Source organism: Chiloscyllium plagiosum, unplaced genomic scaffold (assembly GCF_037043375.1).
Source record: "Chiloscyllium plagiosum isolate Xiang-an unplaced genomic scaffold, Cpla_swu_hap1 HiC_scaffold_7, whole genome shotgun sequence".
NCBI classification, from domain to species: domain Eukaryota; kingdom Metazoa; phylum Chordata; class Chondrichthyes; order Orectolobiformes; family Hemiscylliidae; genus Chiloscyllium; species Chiloscyllium plagiosum.
The window spans coordinates 117,564,294-117,591,653 of NW_028270145.1; the positions used below are offsets into that span (position 1 = coordinate 117,564,294).

Sequence of the window (27,360 nt, forward strand, 5' to 3'; positions counted from 1 at the left end):
ACACACTCACTCACTCCCCACCTACACACTCACTCACTCCCCACCTACACACTCACTCACTCCCCGTCTACACACTCACTCACTCCCCACCTACACACTCACTCCCTCTCCACCTACACACTCACTCACTCCCCACCTACACACTCACTCACTCCCCACCTACACACTCACTCACTCCCACCTACACACTCACTCACTCCCCACCTACACACTCACTCACTCCCCACCTACACACTCACTCACTCCCCACCTACACACTCACTCACTCCCCACCTACACACTCACTCCTCCCGTCTACACACTCACTCACTCCCCACCTACACACTCACTCACTCCCCAACTACACACTCACTCACTCCCCACCTACACACTCACTCACTCCCCACCTACACACTCACTCCCCACCTACACACTCACTCACTCCCCACCTACACACTCACTCACTCCCCACCTACACACTCACTCACTCCCCACCTACACACTCACTCACTCCCCAACTACACACTCACTCACTCCCACCTACACACTCACTCCCACCTACACACTCACTCACTCCCCACCTACACACTCACTCACTCCCCACCTACACACTCACTCACTCCCCACCTACACACTTACTCACTCCCCGTCTACACACTCACTAACTCCCCACCTACACACTCACTCACTCCCCACCTACACACTCACTCACTCCCCGTCTACACACTCACTCACTCCCCGTCTACACACTCACTCACTCCCCAACTACACACTCACTCACTCCCCACCTACACACTCACTCACTCCCCCACACTCCACTCACTCCCCCGTCCTACACACTCACTCACTCCCCGTCTACACACTCACTCACTCCCCCAACTACACACTCACTCACTCCCCCACCTACACACTCACTCACTCCCCACCTACACACTCACTCACTCCCCGTCTACACACTCACTCACTCCCCCAACTACACACTCACTCACTCCCCACCTACACACTCACTCACTCCCCCACCTACACACTCACTCACTCCCCCACATACACACTCACTCACTCCCCACCTACACACTCACTCACTCCCCGTCTACACACTCACTCACTCCCCACCTACACACTCACTCACTCCCCGTCTACACACTCACTCACTCCCCAACTACACACTCACTCACTCCCCACCTACACACTCACTCACTCCCCACCTACACACTCACTCACTCCCCACATACACACTCACTCACTCCCCACCTACACACTCACTCACTCCCCAACTACACACTCACTCACTCCCCACCTACACACTCACTCACTCCCCACCTACACACTCACTCACTCCCCACCTACACACTCGCTCACTCCCCACCTACACACTCACTCACTCCCCGTCTACACACTCACTCACTCCCCACCTACACACTCACTCACTCCCCACCTACACACTTACTCACTCCCCGTCTACACACTCACTCACTCCCCACCTACACACTCACTCACTCCCCACCTACACACTCACTCACTCCCCGTCTACACACTCACTCACTCCCCACCTACACACTCACTCACTCCCCACCTACACACTCACTCACTCCCCACCTACACACTCACTCACTCCCCACCTACACACTCACTCACTCCCCACCTACACACTCACTCACTCCCCGTCTACACACTCACTCACTCCCCACCTACACACTCACTCACTCCCCGTCTACACACTCACTCACTCCCCACCTACACACTCACTCACTCCCCACCTACACACTCACTCACTCCCCACCTACACACTCACTCACTCCCCGTCTACACACTCACTCACTCCCCGTCTACACACTCACTCACTCCCCGTCTACACACTCACTCACTCCCCAACTACACACTCACTCACTCCCCACCTACACACTCACTCACTCCCCACCTACACACTCACTCACTCCCCGTCTACACACTCACTCACTCCCCGTCTACACACTCACTCACTCCCCACCTACACACTCACTCACTCCCCACCTACACACTCGCTCACTCCCCACCTACACACTCACTCACTCCCCACCTACACACTCACTCACTCCCCGTCTACACACTCACTCACTCCCCCACCTACACACTCACTCACTCCCCGTCTACACACTCGCTCACTCCCCACCTACACACTCACTCACTCCCCACGTACACACTCACTCACTCCCCACCTACACACTCACTCACTCCCCACCTACACACTCGCTCACTCCCCACCTACACACTCACTCACTCCCCCACCTACACACTCACTCACTCCCCACCTACACACTCACTCACTCCCCGTCTACACACTCGCTCACTCCCCGTCTACACACTCACTCACTCCCCACCTACACACTCGCTCACTCCCCGTCTACACACTCACTCACTCCCCACCTACACACTCACTCACTCCCCACCTACACACTCGCTCACTCCCCACCTACACACTCACTCACTCCCCACCTACACACTCACTCACTCCCCCACCTACACACTCACTCACTCCCCACCTACACACTCACTCACTCCCCACCTACACACTCACTCACTCCCCACCTACACACTCACTCCCCACCCTACACACTCACTCACTCCCCGTCTACACACTCACTCACTCCCCACCTACACACTCACTCACTCCCCGTCTACACACTCACTCCCCACCTACACACTCACTCACTCCCCACCTACACACTCACTCACTCCCCACCTACACACTCCCTCACTCCCCACCTACACACTCACTCACTCCCCGTCTACACACTCGCTCACTCCCCGTCTACACACTCACTCACTCCCCACCTACACACTCGCTCACTCCCCGTCTACACACTCACTCACTCCCCACCTACACACTCACTCACTCCCCACCTACACACTCGCTCACTCCCCACCTACACACTCACTCACTCCCCACCTACACACTCACTCACTCCCCACCTACACACTCACTCACTCCCCACCTACACACTCACTCACTCCCCACCTACACACTCACTCACTCCCCGTCTACACACTCACTCACTCCACACCTACACACTCACTCACTCCCCGTCTACACACTCACTCACTCCCCACCTACACACTCACTCACTCCCCGTCTACACACTCACTCACTCCCCACCTACACACTCACTCACTCCCCACCTACACACTCACTCACTCCCCACCTACACACTCACTCACTCCCCGTCTACACACTCACTCACTCCCCGTCTACACACTCACTCACTCCCCACCTACACACTCACTCACTCCCCACCTACACACTCACTCACTCCCCGTCTACACACTCACTCACTCCCCGTCTACACACTCACTCACTCCCCACCTACACACTCACTCCCCACCTACACACTCACTCACTCCCCGTCTACACACTCACTCACTCCCCACCTACACACTCACTCACTCCCCGTCTACACACTCACTCCCCACCTACACACTCACTCACTCCCCACCTACACACTCACTCACTCCCCACCTACACACTCCCTCACTCCCCACCTACACACTCACTCACTCCCCGTCTACACACTCACTAACTCCCCACCTACACACTCACTCACTCCCCGTCTACACACTCACTCCCCACCTACACACTCACTCACTCCCCACCTACACACTCACACACTCCCCACCTACACACTCACTCACTCCCCACCTACACACTCACTCACTCCCCACCTACACACTCACTCACTCCCCACCTACACACTCACTCACTCCCCGTCTACACACTCACTCACTCCCCGTCTACACACTCACTCACTCCCCAACTACACACTCACTCACTCCCCACCTACACACTCACTCACTCCCCACCTACACACTCACTCACTCCCCGTCTACACACTCACTCACTCCCCGTCTACACACTCACTCACTCCCCAACTACACACTCACTCACTCCCCACCTACACACTCACTCACTCCCCACCTACACACTCACTCACTCCCCGTCTACACACTCACTCACTCCCCAACTACACACTCACTCACTCCCCACCTACACACTCACTCACTCCCCACCTACACACTCACTCACTCCCCACATACACACTCACTCACTCCCCACCTACACACTCACTCACTCCCCGTCTACACACTCACTCACTCCCCACCTACACACTCACTCACTCCCCGTCTACACACTCACTCACTCCCCAACTACACACTCACTCACTCCCCACCTACACACTCACTCACTCCCCACCTACACACTCACTCACTCCCCACATACACACTCACTCACTCCCCACCTACACACTCACTCACTCCCCAACTACACACTCACTCACTCCCCACCTACACACTCACTCACTCCCCACCTACACACTCACTCACTCCCCACCTACACACTCGCTCACTCCCCACCTACACACTCACTCACTCCCCGTCTACACACTCACTCACTCCCCACCTACACACTCACTCACTCCCCACCTACACACTTACTCACTCCCCGTCTACACACTCACTCACTCCCCACCTACACACTCACTCACTCCCCACCTACACACTCACTCACTCCCCGTCTACACACTCACTCACTCCCCACCTACACACTCACTCACTCCCCACCTACACACTCACTCACTCCCCACCTACACACTCACTCACTCCCCACCTACACACTCACTCACTCCCCACCTACACACTCACTCACTCCCCGTCTACACACTCACTCACTCCCCACCTACACACTCACTCACTCCCCGTCTACACACTCACTCACTCCCCACCTACACACTCACTCACTCCCCACCTACACACTCACTCACTCCCCACCTACACACTCACTCACTCCCCGTCTACACACTCACTCACTCCCCGTCTACACACTCACTCACTCCCCGTCTACACACTCACTCACTCCCCAACTACACACTCACTCACTCCCCACCTACACACTCACTCACTCCCCACCTACACACTCACTCACTCCCCGTCTACACACTCACTCACTCCCCGTCTACACACTCACTCACTCCCCACCTACACACTCACTCACTCCCCACCTACACACTCGCTCACTCCCCACCTACACACTCACTCACTCCCCACCTACACACTCACTCACTCCCCGTCTACACACTCACTCACTCCCCACCTACACACTCACTCACTCCCCGTCTACACACTCGCTCACTCCCCACCTACACACTCACTCACTCCCCACGTACACACTCACTCACTCCCCACCTACACACTCACTCACTCCCCACCTACACACTCGCTCACTCCCCACCTACACACTCACTCACTCCCCACCTACACACTCACTCACTCCCCACCTACACACTCACTCACTCCCCGTCTACACACTCGCTCACTCCCCGTCTACACACTCACTCACTCCCCACCTACACACTCGCTCACTCCCCGTCTACACACTCACTCACTCCCCACCTACACACTCACTCACTCCCCACCTACACACTCGCTCACTCCCCACCTACACACTCACTCACTCCCCACCTACACACTCACTCACTCCCCACCTACACACTCACTCACTCCCCACCTACACACTCACTCACTCCCCACCTACACACTCACTCACTCCCCACCTACACACTCACTCCCCACCTACACACTCACTCACTCCCCGTCTACACACTCACTCACTCCCCACCTACACACTCACTCACTCCCCGTCTACACACTCACTCCCCACCTACACACTCACTCACTCCCCACCTACACACTCACTCACTCCCCACCTACACACTCCCTCACTCCCCACCTACACACTCACTCACTCCCCGTCTACACACTCGCTCACTCCCCGTCTACACACTCACTCACTCCCCACCTACACACTCGCTCACTCCCCGTCTACACACTCACTCACTCCCCACCTACACACTCACTCACTCCCCACCTACACACTCGCTCACTCCCCACCTACACACTCACTCACTCCCCACCTACACACTCACTCACTCCCCACCTACACACTCACTCACTCCCCACCTACACACTCACTCACTCCCCACCTACACACTCACTCACTCCCCGTCTACACACTCACTCACTCCACACCTACACACTCACTCACTCCCCGTCTACACACTCACTCACTCCCCACCTACACACTCACTCACTCCCCGTCTACACACTCACTCACTCCCCACCTACACACTCACTCACTCCCCACCTACACACTCACTCACTCCCCACCTACACACTCACTCACTCCCCGTCTACACACTCACTCACTCCCCGTCTACACACTCACTCACTCCCCACCTACACACTCACTCACTCCCCACCTACACACTCACTCACTCCCCGTCTACACACTCACTCACTCCCCGTCTACACACTCACTCACTCCCCACCTACACACTCACTCCCCACCTACACACTCACTCACTCCCCGTCTACACACTCACTCACTCCCCACCTACACACTCACTCACTCCCCGTCTACACACTCACTCCCCACCTACACACTCACTCACTCCCCACCTACACACTCACTCACTCCCCACCTACACACTCCCTCACTCCCCACCTACACACTCACTCACTCCCCGTCTACACACTCACTAACTCCCCACCTACACACTCACTCACTCCCCGTCTACACACTCACTCCCCACCTACACACTCACTCACTCCCCACCTACACACTCACACACTCCCCACCTACACACTCACTCACTCCCCACCTACACACTCACTCACTCCCCACCTACACACTCACTCACTCCCCGTCTACACACTCACTCACTCCCCACCTACACACTCACTCACTCCCCACCTACACACTCCCTCACTCCCCACCTACACACTCACACACTCCCCACCTACACACTCACTCACTCCCCACCTACACACTCACTCACTCCCCACCTACACACTCACTCACTCCCCACCTACACACTCCCTCACTCCCCACCTACACACTCACTCACTCCCCACCTACACACTCACTTACTCCCCACCTACACACTCACTCACTCCCCACCTACACACTCCCTCACTCCCCACCTACACACTCACTCACTCCCCACCTACACACTCACTCACTCCCCACCTACACACTCACTCACTCCCCACGTACACACTCACTCACTCCCCACCTACACACTCACTCACTCCCCACCTACACACTCACTCACTCCCCGTCTACACACTCACTCACTCCCCACCTACACACTCACTCACTCCCCACCTACACACTCACTCACTCCCCGTCTACACACTCACTCACTCCCCGTCTACACACTCACTCACTCCCCACCTACACACTCACTCACTCCCCACGTACACACTCACTCACTCCCCACGTACACACTCACTCACTCCCCACCTACACACTCACTCACTCCCCGTCTACACACTCACTCACTCCCCGTCTACACACTCACTCACTTCCCACCTACACACTCACTCACTCCCCGTCTACACACTCACTCACTCCCCACCTACACACTCACTCACTCCCCACCTACACACTCACTCACTCCCCACCTACACACTCCCTCACTCCCCACCTACACACTCACTCACTCCCCACCTACACACTCACTTACTCCCCACCTACACACTCACTCACTCCCCACCTACACACTCCCTCACTCCCCACCTACACACTCACTCACTCCCCACCTACACACTCACTCACTCCCCACCTACACACTCACTCACTCCCCACCTACACACTCACTCACTCCCCGTCTACACACTCACTCACTCCCCACCTACACACTCACTCACTCCCCGTCTACACACTCACTCACTCCCCACCTACACACTCACTCACTCCCCGTCTACACACTCACTCACTCCCCACCTACACACTCACTCACTCCCCGTCTACACACTCACTCACTCCCCGTCTACACACTCACTCACTCCCCACCTACACACTCACACACTCCCCACCTACACACTCACTCACTCCCCACCTACACACTCACTCACTCCCCACCTACGCACTCACTCACACTCACAGTCACACACTGACACACACGCTCACACACACTTTCACACACACACTCAGTCACACACACACACTTGCATGCACTCTCACACACACACACTTTCACACACACTTTCACACTTCCTTACACACACACACTCACACAATCCCACACACGTACTCACACTCACAGCCACACACTCACACACACTCTGTCATACACACACTCACATATTCACAGTCACAGACACACCCGCACACACACATTCACAGTCACACTCACATTCACATACACACACAATCTCCCACACATACACTCACACACTCATTCACGGCCACACACACTCTCCCACACACACACACACACTCCCACACTCTCACACTCACACTCACACACAGACACTAACACACACATACACACATTCACACACCCACTCACACTCACGGTCACACACTCACACCCAATCTCACACTCACACCCAGTCTCACACACACGCACTCACACACACGCACTCACACACACACTCACACTCACAGTCGTACACACACACTCACACATACACACTCTCACTCACCCATACACTTACAGAAACACATTCACACTTAAACACTCAGAGTCACACACTCACACTTGAACACACACACTTATACACACAGACTCATACACACACTTACACTCACACATGCATGCACACACACACTCGCACTCATACGTGTGCACTCACACTCACACTCAGACATTCACACACAGACACACGCTCTCACACACACACACGCACACACACACAGACACACACATACTCACACAAACGCTCTCACACTCACACGCATGCACTCTAACACACACTAACACTTACACACACATACTCACACCTACACATACTCACACTCACGCTCAGACACACATGCACACTCACACTCTCACACTTACACACACACACTTACACACATACTTACAGACACACACACACTTGCAGACACGCTCACACTTATGCACACACACACACTCTCAAAGACACACCCACACAAGCACACACATGCACACACACAGACGCACTTACCCACAGACACACATTCACACACACAGACACACACTCACAATTATACACGCGCACATTCACACTGACACACACACTCACACATGCACGCACACACACACTATCACACACACACATACTCACACGCTCATGCTCACACACACAGTTACACAGACAGACTCACACACGCACTTACACTCACACATGCATGCACACACACACTCGCACTCATACATGTGCACTCACACACTCGCACTCAGACATTCACACACACAGACACACACATACTCACACACACGCTCTCACACACACACATGCACTCTAACACACACTAACACACACACACACTCACACATGCACGCACACACACACTATCTCACACACACACATACTCACACGCTCATGCTCACCCACACACACACACACACAGTTACACAGACAGACTCACACACGCTCTTATGGACACTCACACTCACACACAAGCTCACTTACACACATACACTTATACACACATGCTCACACACAATCATACTTACACACAGACATTCATACACACACACATGTTTACTCACACATGCACACACAGAGGCACGTACACTTATACATACACACACTTTCAATCATATTCGCACACACTCACACATGCACGCACACCCCCACACATATTCACATGCACACTCACACCCACACTCTCACATACTCACGCTCAAACTGTCCCTCACACACACACATTCACACACACATATGCAGTTACATGCACACACAGACACAGACACACACACACACACATACTCACAGTCACACACACACACACACACACACACAAAATAACTCTCAGATACACACTCCCATGTGCACCCAGACACAGGTACATACACACTCCCTCAGACACACACACACCCACTCTCACACGCACACGTCTGTCTGAGTGTGTGCGTGTAAGAATGTGTATTTGTGTGTGAGAGAGAATGTGCGAATGCATGTGTGCCTGTGTGTGTGTGAATTTGTGTGTGTGTGTGTGTGAGAGTGTGTGAGTGTGTCGATATGAATGTGTGTTTGTGTGTGTGTGTGAGAGAGAGTGCATATCTGTCTGTGTGTGAATGCTTGTGTGAGTGTGTGTCTGTGTGTGTGTGTTTATGAGTGTGTCTCTGCATCGCACTGACTGGTTTCACGCGAAGTTGAAGTCTGACTTTGCTCCATGTGAGCAGGATTGTATTTTCTTTGCAAAAGGGTGAAAATGTTCTGTTTGAAAGGATTCAGGAAATTGCCAAGGTGGGAGTCTGGGAAGTGAGTAAATCTGTTGGAATTCATGGACTGGGACAGACTGTAAAGTTGTTAACTTGTTCCGATATTATCTAAAGTTAATCATAAAAATAACTAATTTACCAGAATGTCAAATACCCACGGCCTAGTCACTCAGTTGAGGTCATTGGTATCACATGGTTGGTGAATGTGAAATGTTACTATTGACTCTTTGTGTACTGTACAGACAGAGCAACACACCGAGATACACACAAACTATACGTGTACGCACACTGAGATACACAAAAACTGTACATGTACACACACTGAGATACACAAAAACTGTACATGTACACACACTGAGATACACACACACTGTACATGTACACACACTGAGATACACACAAACTATACGTGTACGCACACTGAGATACACAAAAACTGTACATGTACACACACTGAGATACACAAAAACTGTACATGTACACACACTGAGATACACACACACTGTACATGTACACACACTGAGATACACACAAACTATACGTGTACGCACACTGAGATACACAAAAACTGTACATGTACACACACTGAGATACACAAAAACTGTACATGTACACACACTGAGATACACACACACTGTGCATGTACACACACTGAGATACACACAAACTGTGCATGTACACACACTGAGATACACACAAACTGTACATGTACACACACTGAGATACACACACACTGTACATGTACACACACTGAGATACACAAAAACTGTACATGTACACACACTGAGATACACACACACTGTGCATGTACACACACTGAGATACACACACACTGTACATGTACACACACTGAGATACACAAAAACTGTACATGTACACACACTGAGATACACACAAACTGTGCATGTACACACACTGAGATACACACAAACTGTGCATGTACACACACTGAGATACACAAAAACTGTACATGTACACACACTGAGATACACACAAACTGTACATGTACACACACTGAGATACACACACACTGTACATGTACACACACTGAGATACACAAAAACTGTACATGTACACACACTGAGATACACACACACTGTGCATGTACACACACTGAGATACACACACACTGTACATGTACACACACTGAGATACACAAAAACTGTACATGTACACACACTGAGATACACACAAACTGTGCATGTACACACACTGAGATACACACAAACTGTGCATGTACACACACTGAGATACACACAAACTGTACATGTACACACACTGAGATACACACAAACTGTACATGTACACACACTGAGATACACACACACTGTACATGTACACACACTGAGATACACAAAAACTGTACATGTACACACACTGAGATACACACAAACTGTGCATGTACACACACTGAGATACACACAAACTGTGCATGTACACACACTGAGATACACACAAACTGTACATGTACACACACTGAGATACACACAAACTGTACATGTACACACACTGAGATACACACAAACTGTACATGTACGCACACTGAGATACACAAAAACTGTACATGTACACACACTGAGATACACACAAACTGTACATGTACACACACTGAGATACACACAAACTGTACATGTACGCACACTGAGATACACAAAAACTGTACATGTACACACACTGAGATACACACCAACTGTACATGTACACACACTGAGATACACACAAACTGTACATGTACACACACTGAGATACACAAAAACTGTACATGTACACACACTGAGATACACAAAAACTGTACATGTACACACTGAGATACACACACACTGTGCATGTACACACACTGAGATACACACACACTGTACATGTACACACACTGAGATACACACAAACTGTACATGTACACACACTGAGATACACACAAACTGTGCATGTACACACACTGAGATACACACACACTGTACATGTACACACACTGAGATACACAAAAACTGTACATGTACACACACTGAGATACACACACACTGTGCATGTACACACACTGAGATACACACACACTGTACATGTACACACAGTGAGATACACAAAAACTGTACATGTACACACACTGAGATACACACAAACTGTGCATGTACACACACTGAGATACACACAAACTGTACATGTACACACACTGAGATACACACACACTGTACATGTACACACACTGAGATACACACAAACTGTACATGTACACACACTGAGATACACACACACTGTACATGTACACACACTGAGATACACAAAAACTGTACATGTACACACACTGAGATACACACAAACTGTGCATGTACACACACTGAGATACACACAAACTGTACATGTACACACACTGAGATACACACAAACTGTACATGTACGCACACTGAGATACACACAAACTGTGCATGTACACACACTGAGATACACACAAACTGTACATGTACGCACACTGAGATACACAAAAACTGTACATGTACACACTGAGATACACACCAACTGTACATGTACACACACTGAGATACACACAAACTGTACATGTACACACACTGAGATACACACAAACTGTGCATGTACACACACTGAGATACACACAAACTGTGCATGTACACACACTGAGATACACACAAACTGTACATGTACGCACACTGAGATACACAAAAACTGTACATGTACACACACTGAGATACACACAAACTGTACATGTACACACACTGAGATACACACACACTGTACATGTACACACACTGAGATACACACAAACTGTGCATGTACACACACTGAGATACACACAAACTGTACATGTACGCACACTGAGATACACAAAAACTGTACATGTACACACACTGAGATACACACAAACTGTGCATGTACACACACTGAGATACACACAAACTGTACATGTACACGCACTGAGATACACACACACTGTACATGTACACACACTGAGATACACAAAAACTGTGCATGTACACACACTGAGATACACACAAACTGTACATGTACACACACTGAGATACACACAAACTGTACATGTACGCACACTGAGATACACAAAAACTGTACATGTACACACTGAGATACACACCAACTGTACATGTACACACACTGAGATACACACAAACTGTACATGTACACACACTGAGATACACACAAACTGTGCATGTACACACACTGAGATACACACAAACTGTGCATGTACACACACTGAGATACACACAAACTGTACATGTACGCACACTGAGATACACAAAAACTGTACATGTACACACACTGAGATACACACAAACTGTGCATGTACACACACTGAGATACACACACACTGTACATGTACACACACTGAGATACACAAAAACTGTACATGTACACACACTGAGATACACACAAACTGTGCATGTACACACACTGAGATACACACACACTGTACATGTACACACACTGAGATACACAAAAACTGTGCATGTACACACACTGAGATACACACAAACTGTACATGTACACACACTGAGATACACACACACTGTACATGTACACACACTGAGATACACACAAACTGTACAAGTACACACACTGAGATACACACAAACAGCACGTGTACACACTGAGATACACACCAGCTGTACGTGTACACACACTGCGATACACACAAACTGCACGTGTACACACTGAGATACACACAAACTGTACATGTACACACTGAGATACACACCAACTGTACGTGTACACACACTGAGATACACACAAACTGCACGTGTACACACTGAGATGCACACAAACTGTACGTGTACACACACTGAGATACACACGAACTGTACGTGTACACACACTGAGATACACACAAACTGTACAAGTACAGACACTGAGATACACACAAACAGTACGTGTACACACTGAGATACACACAAACTGTATGTGTACACACACTGAGATACACACAAACTGTACAAGTACAGACACTGAGATACACACAAACAGTACGTGTACACACTGAGATACACACAAACTGTATGTGTACACACACTGAGATACACACAAACTGTATGTGTACACACACTGAGATACACACAAACTGTACAAGTACAGACACTGAGATACACACAAACAGTACGTGTACACACTGAGATACACACAAACTGTATGTGTACACACACTGAGATACACACAAACTGTATGTGTACACACACTGAGATACACACAAACTGCACATGTACACACTGAGATACACACAAACTGCACATGTACACACTGAGGTACACACAAACTGTACATGTACACACTGAGATACACACAAACTGCACGTGTAAACACTGAGATACACACAAACTGTACGTGTACACACACTGAGATACACACAAAGTGCACGTGTACACACTGAGATACACACAAACTGTACGTGTACACAATGAGATACACACAAACTGCATGTACACACACTGAGATAAACACGATCTGTACATGTACACACTGAGATACACACAAACTGTACGTGTACACACACTGAGATACACACCAACTGTACGTGTACACACACTGAGATACACACCAACTGTACGTGTACACACACTGAGATACACACAAACTGCACGTGTAAACACTGAGATACACACAAACTGCACGTGTACACACTGAGATACACACAAACTGTACGTGTACACAATGAGATACACACAAACTGCATGTACACACACTGAGATAAACACGATCTGTACATGTACACACTGAGATACACACAAACTGTACGTGTACACACACTGAGATACACACAAACTGTACGTGTACACAATGAGATACACACAAACTGCGTGTACACACACTGAGATACACACAATCTGTACATGTACACACACTGACATACACACGATCTGTACTTGTACACACTCAGATACACACAAACTACAAGTACACACACTGAGATTCACACAAACTGTACGTGTAAACACACTGAAATACACACAAACTGTACGTGTTCACACTGAAATACACACAAAGTGTACATGTACGCACACTCAGATACACGTGAGCTGTATGTGTACACGCACTGAGATACACATGAAATGTATGTGCACACGCACTGAGATACACACAAACTGTACATGTACACACACAGAGATACACATGAGCTGTATGTGTACACGCACTGAGATACACATGAAATGTATGTGCACACACACTGAGATACACACAAACTGTACGTGTACACACACTGACATACACATGATCTGTACATGTACACACTGAGATACACACAAACTCTACGTCTACACACACTGAGATACACACAAACTGTATGTGTACACACTGAGATACACACAAACTGTACGTGTACGCACTGAGATACACACAAACTGTACGTGTAGACACATTGAGATGCACATGAACTGTATGTGTACACACACTGAGGTACACACAAACAGTACATGTACACACTGAGGTACACACAAACAGTACATATACACACTTAGATACACACAAACTGTACGTGTACACACTGAGATACACACAAACTGTACATGTACACACACAGAGATACACATGAACTGTACATGGACACACAGATACACACAAACAGTACATGTACACACACTGAGATTAACATGAACTGTACGTGTACACACAGAGATACACACAAACTGTACTTGTACATACTGAGATACACACAAACTGTACGTGTACACACAGTGAGATACACACAAACTGTACATGTACACACTGAGATACACAAACTGTACAAGTACACATACTGAGATACACATGATCTGTACATGTACACACTGAGATACACACAAACTGTACATCTACACACACTGAGATACACACAAACTGTATGTGTACACACTGAGATACACACAAACTGTACGTGTAGACACATTGAGATGCACATGAACTGTATGTGTACACACTGAGATACACACAAACTGTACGTGTAGACACATTGAGATGCACATGAACTGTATGTGTACACACTGAGATACACACAAACTGTACGTGTAGACACATTGAGATGCACATGAACTGTATGTGTACACACTGAGATACACACAAACTGTACGTGTAGACACATTGAGATGCACATGAACTGTATGTGTACACACACTGAGGTACACACAAACAGTACATGTACACACTGAGGTACACACAAACAGTACATGTACACACTTAGATACACACAAACTGTACGTGTACACACTGAGATACACACAAACTGTACATGTACACACTGAGATACACACAAACTGTACATGTACACACACAGAGATACACATGAACTGTACATGGACACACACAGATACACACAAACAGTACATGTACACACACTGAGATTAACATGAACTGTACATGTACACACAGAGATACACACAAACTGTACTTGTACATACTGAGATACACACAAACTGTACGTGTACACACAGTGAGATACACACAAACTGTACATGTACACACTGAGATACACAAACAGTACAAGTACACATACTGAGATACACATGATCTGTACATGTACACACTGAGATACACACGAGCTGTATATGTACACATTGAGATACACACGAACTGTATGTGTACACACACTGAGATACACACGAACTGTATGTGTACACACACTGAGATACACACAAACTGTACATGTACACACACTGAGATACACACAAGCTGTACGTGTACACACACTGAGATACACACAAACTGTACATGTACACACTGAGATACACACAAACTGTACATGTACACACACTGACAAACATACACACTGTACGTGTGCACACTGAGATACACACAAACTGTACATGTACACACCCTGAGATACACACAAACTGTACATGTACACACCCTGCGATACACACAAACTGTAGATGTACACACAAACTGTACATGTACACACTGAGATACACACAAACTGTACATGTACACACACTGACAAACATACACACTGTACGTGTGCACACTGAGATACACACAAACTGTACATGTACACACCCTGAGATACACACAAACTGTACATGTACACACCCTGCGATACACACAAACTGTAGATGTACACACAAACTGTACATGTACACACTGAGATACACACAAACTGTACATGTACACACCCTGAGATACACACAAACTGTACATGTACACACACAGAGATACACATGAGCTGTATGTGTACAAGCACTGAAATACACATGAAATGTATGTGCACACACACTGAGATACACACAAACTGTACGTGTACTCACTGAGATACACACAAACTGTACGTGTAGACACATTGAGATGCACATGAACTGTACGTGTACACACACTGAGGTACACACAAACAGTACATGTACACACTGAGATACACACAAACTGTACATGTACACACTGAGATACACACAAACTGTACATGTACACACACAGAGATACACATGAACTGTACATGGACACACACAGATACACACAAACAGTACATGTACATACACTGAGATTAACATGAACTGTATGTGTACACACAGAGATACACACAAACTGTACATGTACACACCCTGAGGTACACACAAACTGTACATGTACACACCCTGAGATACACACAAACTGTAGATGTACACACAAACTGTATGTGTACACACTGAGATACACACAAACTGTACGTGTACGCACTGAGATACACACGAACTGTTTGTGTATACACACTGAGATACATACAAACTGTGCATGTACCCACTGAGATACACACGAACTGTTTGTGTACACACACTGAGATACACACAAATTGTACATGTACATACACTGAGATACACAAACTGTACATGTACACACACAGAGATACATATGAGCTGTATGTGTACACGCACTGAGATACACATCAACTGTACGTGTACACGCACACTGAGATTAAAACTGTATGTGTACACACACTGAGATACAAACTGTACGTGTACACACACTGAGATACACACAAACAGTACATGTACACAGAGATACACACAAACTGTATGTGTACACACAAACTGTACTTGTACACACTGAGATACACACAAACTGTACGTGTACTCACTGAGTTACACACAAACTGTACATGTAGACATATGGAGATGCACATGAACTGTACGTGTACACACTGAGATACACACAAACTGTACATGTACGCACGCTGAGATACACATGAACTGTACGTGATGTCACACAGAGATACAAACTGTATGTGTACACACACTGAGATACACACAAAGTGTACGTGTACACACACTGAGATACACACCAAACTGTACAAGTACACACACTGAGATACACACAAACAGTACATGTACACACTGAGATACACACCAACTGTATGTGTATACACACTGAGATACACACAAACTGCACATGTACACACTGAGATACACACAAACTGTACATGTACACACTGAGATACACACCAACTGTATGTGTACACACACTGAGATACACACAAACTGCACGTGTACACATTGAGATACACACCAACTGTATGTGTACACACACTGAGATACACACAAACTGCACGTGTACACACACTGAGATACACACAAACTGCACGTGATGTCACACGGAGATCCAAACTGTATGTGTACACACACTGAGATACACACAAAGTGTACGTGTACACACACAGAGATACACATGAGCTGTATGTGTACACGCACTGAGATACACACGAAATGTATGTGCACACACACTGAGATACACACAAACTTTACGTGTACACACACTGTGATACACACAAACTGTACAAGTACACACACTGAGATACACACAAACAGTACATGTACACACTGAGATACACACCAACTGTATGTGTACACACACTGAGATACACACAAACTGCACGTGTACACACACTGAGATACACACAAACTGTACAAGTACACACACTGAGATACACACAAACAGTACATGTACACACTGAGATACACAACAACTGTATGTGCACACACACTGAGATACACACAAACTGTACGTGTACACACACTGTGATACACACAAACTGTACAAGTACACACACTGAGATACACACAAACAGTACATGTACACACTGAGATACACACCAACTGTATGTGTATACACACTGAGATGCACACAAACTGCACGTGTACACACTGAGATACACACAAACTGTACATGTACACACTGAGATACACACCAACTGTATGTGTACACACACTGAGATACACACAAACTGCACGTGTACACATTGAGATACATACAAACTGTACGTGTACACACACTGAGATACACACAAACTGTACATGTACACACGCTGAGATGCACATGAGCTGTACGTGATGTCACACGGAGATCCAAACTGTATGTGTACACACACTGAGATTCACACAAAGTGTACGTGTGTACACTGAGATATACAGAAACTGTATATGTACACACTGAGATACACATGAGCTGTACGTGTATACACACTGAGATACACACGAGCTGTACGTGTACACACTGAGATACACACAAACTGTACGTGTACACTGAGATACACATGAACTGTATGTGTACACACACTGAGATACACATAAACTGTATGTGTACACACACTGGGATACAAACTGTATGTGTACACACACTGAGATACACACAAAGTGTACGTGTACACACACTAAGATACACACAACCTGTACATGTACACACACTGAGATAAACACGATCTGTACATGTACACACACATGAGCTGTATGTGTACACACACTGAGATACACACGAACTGTATGTGCACATACACTGAGATACACACGAACTGTACGTGTATACACACTGAGATACACACGAGCTGTACGTGTACACACAGATACACAAAAACTGTACGTGTACACACACTGAGATACACATGAACTGTACGTGTACACACACCGGGATACACATGAACTGTATGTGTACACAGAGATACACATGAACTGTACATGTACACACACTGAGATACACACAAACCGTATGTGTACACACAAAGATACACATGAACTGTATGTGTACACACACTGGGATACACATGAACTGTATGTGTACACACTGAGAAACACATGAACTGTACGTGTACTCACACTGAGATAGACATGAAGTGTACGTGTACTCACACTGAGATACACATGAATTGTACGTGCACACACACACAGATACACATGAATGGTATTTGCACTCACTGAGGTACACACGAACTGTACATGTACACCCAGAGAAATACACATGAACTGTATGTGTACACACTGGGATACACAGAAACTGTACGTGACACACACTGAGATAAACACAAACTGTACGTGTACACACACTGAGATACACACAGCATTGTATGTGTGCACACAGGGACACGTACACTCTGTTTATGTCCAATTGTAAAAGGCTACTTCTACAATAAGTGCCACAGTGCATTCATATAGCACCGTTCATGAAGGAAAATTCCCTAAGGACCTCCACAAGAATGATTTCACAAACAAAATTTCACTTTGAGCCAAATAAGGAGGTTAGATCAGGTGACCAACAGCTTTGTGAGAGGGAGAGGGTGAGGCAGCGAGGTTGGGACAGGAGTTGTGGGGTGGAGGGTGAGAGCGGAGTGGAGAGAGAGCGTGAGCTGGAGAAATGCAGGGAGTGCTCCGTGAGATGAACCTTTCGAGGAGAACATTGAGGTTAACAGGTGGAAAGGGAGGAGAAAGAGTGTGTGTTCGAGGCAGAGAGACTCTCAGGAGGGAATTCCCCAGCTTTAGGCTCAGAAACTGAAGGCACAGGGATCAACAGTATGGGTGGCTCAGTGGTTAGCACTGCTGCCTCACAGCACCAGGGTCCCCGGTTCAATTCCAGCCTCGGGTGACTGTCTGTGTGGAGTTTGCATGTTCTCCCCGTGTCTGCGTGGGTTTCCTCCGGGTGCTCCGGTTTCCTCCATTTCCTCCACAGTGCTGCCCTATAAAGAGACTGGGGAGAGGGATGGAGTCAAGATCCTAGAAATGGGATTTGGGGCTGGGATCACAAACAGTGGGCTCCCTCTTCCTGATCTTCCATTGGAGGATATCTATGCTGCTCCCATCCTGGGACACTGGGGTAGCAGGACGTGTGGAGGTTGAGCTGGGTGTGGTCAGTGACCAGGTACAAACTGACGCGGTGGGATTGGGCGCTGTGTCCAAGGGGCAGCGAGTGGATACAGAACAGGAGGGACCGAGGGTTAAACCCTGGGGGAGACAGAGTGAGCAGTGCAGGAGCAGGAGGTCATTGCTGGTTACTGACACTCACACGCATGCACACACACACACACAGTCTCACTCTCACACGCACACACACGCACACACAGTCTCACTCTCACACGCACACACACATACACACTGTCACTCTCTCTCACACACATACTCTCACACCCACTCACTCTCTCTCACACACATATATACACAAACAGACACACATGTTGATAGTAGCAGCAGTGTGTACCATCTACAAGATGCACTGCAGAAACTCACCAAAGATCCTCAGACAGCACCTTCCAAACCCACAACCACTTCCATCGAGAAGGACAAGGGCAGCAGATACATGGGAACACCACCCCCTGCAAGTTCCCCTCCCAGCCCCTCACCATCCTGACTTGGAAATATATTGTCGTTCCTTCAGGGTCACTGGGTCAGAATCCTGGAATTCCCTCCCTAAGGGCATTGTGGGTCAACCTACAGCACATGGACTGCAGCGGGTCAAGAAGGCAGCTCACCCCCACCTTCTCAAGGGGCAACTGGGGACGGGGCAATAAATGCTGGGCCCACCCAGCTAACACAGAGTCTAGATTAGTGTGATGCTGGAAAAGCACAGCAGGTCAGGCAGCATCCGAGGAGCAGGAAAATTGACGTTTCAGGCAAAAGCCCTTCATCAGGAATAGGCAGGAATGACACACACATCCCATGAAGAAAATGAAAATAATTTGACATGTATTCGCAGTGCCTGGATTTTGTTTTTTTTTCTCTTTATTAGGAGTGTGAGCCTCTCACAAAACATGGAGGAGAATTCCGACCTTGACCTGACCTACATCACTGAGCGAATCATTTCAGTCTCCTATCCAGTGGGGGCAGAGGAGCAGAGTTTCCGTGCCAACCTGAGGGAGGTGGCACAGATGCTGATGTCCAAACATGGCGAGAATTATCTCGTGAGTATTCTATTTCCCTTCAAGTGTATCTCACTAGTTGTGTTTGAGAGTGTCCTCGATAGAATGTACTCATGTGAGTGTTGATTCCTTGGAGATCAAAGCTGAGAGCTAAATATTCAGGGGTCATTGGAACTTTTAGGGAAGACAGGCTGGAAGGGAAGGTGCTGGGGTGGCCATTGTTCGTACAGACAAAAATAAATATGAGAACAAGCAATGATCTGGAGTTGAATGATGTAGAATCGATGTAGACAGAGGTCAGAGATTAACAAAGAGAAGAAAACATGGGTTGGAGGTCTCTATACACCACCTAACAGCAGCTGTGTGGGATAATGAGTCTTAGAGTCACAGAGATGTACAGACCCTTCGGTCCAACCCGTCCATGCCGACCAGATATCCCAACCCAATCTCGTCCCACCTGCCAGCACCTGGCCCATAATCCCTCCAAACCCTTCCTGTTCATATACCCATCCAAATGTCTTTTAAATGCTGTAATTGTACCAGCCTCCACCACTTCCTCTGGCAGCTCATTCCATACACGCACCGCCCTCTGCATGAAAAAGTCCCTTTGGTCCCTTTTGGGTGCATTTTGGGAAAGAAAATCTTAGCAGGACTTATACACTTAATGGTAAGGTCCTAGGGAGTGTTGCTGAACAAAGAGACCTTGGAGTGCAGGTTCATAGCTCCTTGAAAGTGGAGTCACAGTGGGGGAGTGGGGTGGGGGAGTCCAGAACTAGAGGGCATAGGTTTAGGGTGAGAGGGGAAAGATATAAAAGGGACCTAAGGGGCAACTTTTTCACGCAGAGGGTGGTACATGTATGGAATGAGCTGCCAGAGGAAGTGGTTGAGGCTGGTACAATTGCAACATTTAAGAGGCATTTGGATGGGTATATGAACAGGAAGGGTTTGGAGGGATATGGGCCGGGTGCTGGCAGGTGGGACTAGATTGCATTGGGATAGCTGGGCGGCATGGACGGGTTGGACCGAAGGGTCTGTTTTCATGTTGTACATCTCTATGACTCTATGACTGTGAATATTTCCCCTCTCACCTGTGTGGAAAGAGAGAGAATAAGTCAGGAGATATTGAGGACATGTAAGAAAGTGCATTAGCCATGGGGTGACATTCATCTTCATGGGGACTGGGAATATCACAGTGGCAGAGGTCACCATGAGAACATATTCATGCTGTGTTCAGCTCAGATTCCAGGAACAATGTATTGTAGGTCCACCAGGGATCAGTCTGTTTAGATCTGGAAATGTGCAATGAGGCAGAGTTAATATTTGCTGTCCGAATATTCCTGGCCAGAGCAGTATTCAGTGTGAGAGGGAGAAACTTGGGTCTGAAATAACCACACTCAGCATAACTAAGGGTAATTACAGAGGAATGAGGGCAGAGTTGACTGGACTGGACCGGGTTAGGAATGTCGCAGCAAATACTGTTGAGGAACAATACCAGATGTGAAAGAAAGCAGTTCATGGGTCACAGCATGAGGAGAGGATGAAGGATTCCGGGAAGAGGACAAACCAATCATGATTAACCTGAGAAGTTAAGGACAGTATCAAACTGCAAGGAAACAACAGTTATGGTGGTGCAGAGATTAGTGGTTAGTTGGAATCATAGAGTCGTACAGCACAGAAACAGGTCCTTCGGTCCAACCAGCCTATTCTGAGTATAATCCCAAACTAAACCAGTCCCATCCGCCTGCTCCTGGTCCATATCCCTTCAAACATTTCCTACGTTGTAATTGCTACCACATCCACCATTTCCGAAGAACGTTATTCCACACAAGCACCACCCTCTGTGTGAAAATGTTGCCCCCCCCATCCCCCACCACGTCTTTTTTAAACCTCTCTCCTCTCACCTTAAATATGTGCCCCTTAGTCTCGAAATCCCCAGTCCCAGGTACATTAACCTGGGACTACATTAACTCTATCCACACCCCTCATGATTTTATAAACCTTTACAAGGTCACCCCTCAACGTCCTACACTCCAGGGACAAACGTCCCAGTCCATCCAGCCTTTCTTTATAACTCAAACCCTCCATACCCGGCAACTTCCTGGGAAATTTCTTCTGAACACTGCCCAGCTTAATAATATCCTTCCTTTAAAAGGACAAGTTTTTAAAAACCAACAAAAGATGATCAAAGATAATAAAGAGGAAGAAAGTCTGGGATGATAAACGAGCCAGTAACAGGAAGATGAACAGTGAATGTGTTTTTAAATGTGTAAAAAGGAAAAAGAAACATAACAACTAACACAAAGCATTTTATCTTAAACCTATGTCCCCGAGTAACTGACATTTCTACCCTGGGAAAAAGACTTGCACCGTCAATTCTATCCAAGCCTCTTGTATCTTTGTAAACTTCTATCAGTCGCCCTTCAGCCTAAAATGTTCAAGTGAAAACAAACAAATCTCTCCTCGTAGCTAATACCCTCCAAACCAGGAAACATCTTGGCAAACTGTTTCTGTACCAGCTCCAAAGCCTCCACACCCTTCTGGTAGTGTGGTGACCAGAACTGTACACAATATTCCAAATGTGGCCGAATTAAAGTTCTGTACAGCTGCAGCATGGCTTACCAGTTTTTATACTCAGTGCCCTGACAGATGAAGGTGAGCATGCCCCATGCTTTCTTGATCACTTTATCCACTTGTGTAGCCAGGGAACTATGGACCGGTACACCTCGACTCCTCTGTATGTTGATGCTAAGGGATCTGCCATTTCCTGTATACTTCCCTCCTGGATTTAATCTCCATCATGTATTACTTCCCAGACGTTATCGACTGATGCTGGGGGCAGTCCAGTGAAGGTTCACTCGGCCGATCCCAGGAATGGAGGGATTATGCGATGAGGAGACATTGAGTAGGTTGGCTTGTGCTCATTGGAGTTTAGAAGGATGAGAGGCAACTTTATTGAAGAATTCAGGATTCTGAGGGAACTTTGCAGGGGAGATGTGGAGAGACTGTTTCCCAGTGTGGGGGAGTTAGGACCAGGGGACACCACCTCAGAGTAAGGGCTCACACATCTAAGCCTGTACTTTTGGTGAGGCTGTCTCTCTCTGAGCTGAGTCATTGCCAGTGTGGTTCCTCATCGCTCCATTCCCTCTGTTTTCAGCTCTTTAACCTGTCCGAACAGCGCTACGACATCAACAAACTCAACCCCAAGGTAAGGCCAGAAAGATCCCACCAGGTTTGGAAGCTCCCATTGCCCGACGCGGTGAGGGTGGAGGGGCTGGATAAAGTTGGGGGTTGGAGAGGGTGGAGGGGCTGGAGTGGCTGGGGGTGGTGGGAGTGGGAGATGTGGAAGGGATGGGGATGCAGGAGCTGGGAGTGGAAGGGGCTGGAGGGCTGTGAGGGGTTTGAAGGGGGTGTGTAGGTGAGGAGGGGTGATGTGAGGTGGAGCAGTGCAGGGAGGTGGTTAGGAGATGGAGAGGGAGGAGGAGGGAGTGAGGGGGAGGAGAGAAGGGGAAAGAGGGCGGATGTGGAGGTGGCTGCTGGCTCTCTCTTGGATGGAAAGTGCAGCCACAGCAGCTCGCAGAGCAGTACAGAGCAGTGCAGTGCAGTACAGTACATTGCAGTGCAGTACAGAGCAGTACAGTACATTGCAGTGCAGTACAGAGCAGTACAGTACATTGCAGTGCAGTACAGAGCAGTGCAGTACATTGCAGTGCAGTACAGAGCAGTACAGAGCAGTACAGTACATTGCAGTGCAGTACAGAGCAGTACAGTACATTGCAGTGCAGTACAGAGCAGTGCAGTACAGTACATTGCAGTGCAATACAGTGCAGTACAGAGCAGTACAGAGCAGTACAGTACATTGCAGTGCAGTACAGAGCAGTGCAGTACAGTACATTGCAGTGCAGTACAGAGCAGTGCAGTACAGTACATTGCAGTGCAATACAGTGCAGTACAGAGCAGTACAATACATTGCAGTGCAGTACAGAGCAGTACAGTACATTGCAGTGCAGTACAGAGCAGTGCAATACAGTGCAGTGCGCAGTACAGTACATTGCAGTGCAATACAGTGCAGTACAGAGCAGTACAATACATTGCAGTGCAGTACAGAGCAGTACAGTACATTACAGTGCAGTGCAGTACAGAGCAGTAAGGTGCAGTACAGTATATTGCAGTGCAGTACAGTGCAGTACATTGCAGCACACAGTGCAATACAGTGCAGTACAGTACATTACAGTGCAGTACAATGCATTGCAGTGTAGTACAGTACATTGCAGTGCAGTACATTACAGTACATTACATAGCAGTACAGTACATTGCAGTGCAGTACAGTGCATTGCAGTACAGAACATTGCAGTGCAGTACAGTGCAGTACTGTGCATTGCAGTACAGTACAGTGCAGTACAGTGCAGTACAGTACATTACAGTGAAGTACATTGCAGTGCACAGTGCGGTACAGTACATTTGCAGTGCAGTACAGTGCATTGCAGTACAGTACATTGCAGTGCAATACAGTGCAGAACAGTATATTGCAGTGCAATACAGTGCAGTACAGTACATTACAGTGCAGTGCTGTACATTACAGTGCAGTACAGAACAGTACAGTGCAGTACAGTATATTGCAGTGCAGTACAGTGCACAGTGCAGTACAGTGCACAGTGCAGTACAGTATAGTACATTACAGTGCAGTACAATGCAGTGCAGTACAGTGCAGTACATTGCAGTGCAGTACAGTGCATTGCAGTGCACGGTGCAATACAGTGCAGTACACAGCAGTACAGTATATTGCAGTGCAATACAGTGCAGTACAGTACATTACAGTGCAGTGCTGTACATTACAGTGCAGTACAGAACAGTACAGTGCAGTACAGTATATTGCAGTGCAGTACAGTGCACAGTGCAGTACAGTGCACAGTGCAGTACAGTATAGTACATTACAGTGCAGTGCAATGCAGTGCAGTGCAGTGCAGTGCAGTACATTGCAGTGCAGTACAGTGCATTGCAGTGCACAGTGCAGTACAGTGCAGTGCACGGTGCAATACAGTGCAGTACACAGCAGTACAGTATATTGCAGTGCAATACAGTGCA

General features: G+C 47.8%; 1 protein-coding gene across 1 annotated transcript in view; it reads left to right on the forward strand.

Moving 5' to 3' along the window:
* Positions 1 to 27,360, forward strand: part of tns1b (tensin 1b) — an 816,333-nt gene that overhangs the window by 476,391 nt on the left and 312,582 nt on the right. Inside the window, exons 7-8 of the mRNA XM_087988578.1 lie at positions 22,149 to 22,320; positions 25,433 to 25,483. Of these exons, the coding sequence (XP_087844704.1) occupies positions 22,149 to 22,320; positions 25,433 to 25,483 (223 nt within the window). The remainder of the gene's footprint in view (positions 1 to 22,148; positions 22,321 to 25,432; positions 25,484 to 27,360) is intronic.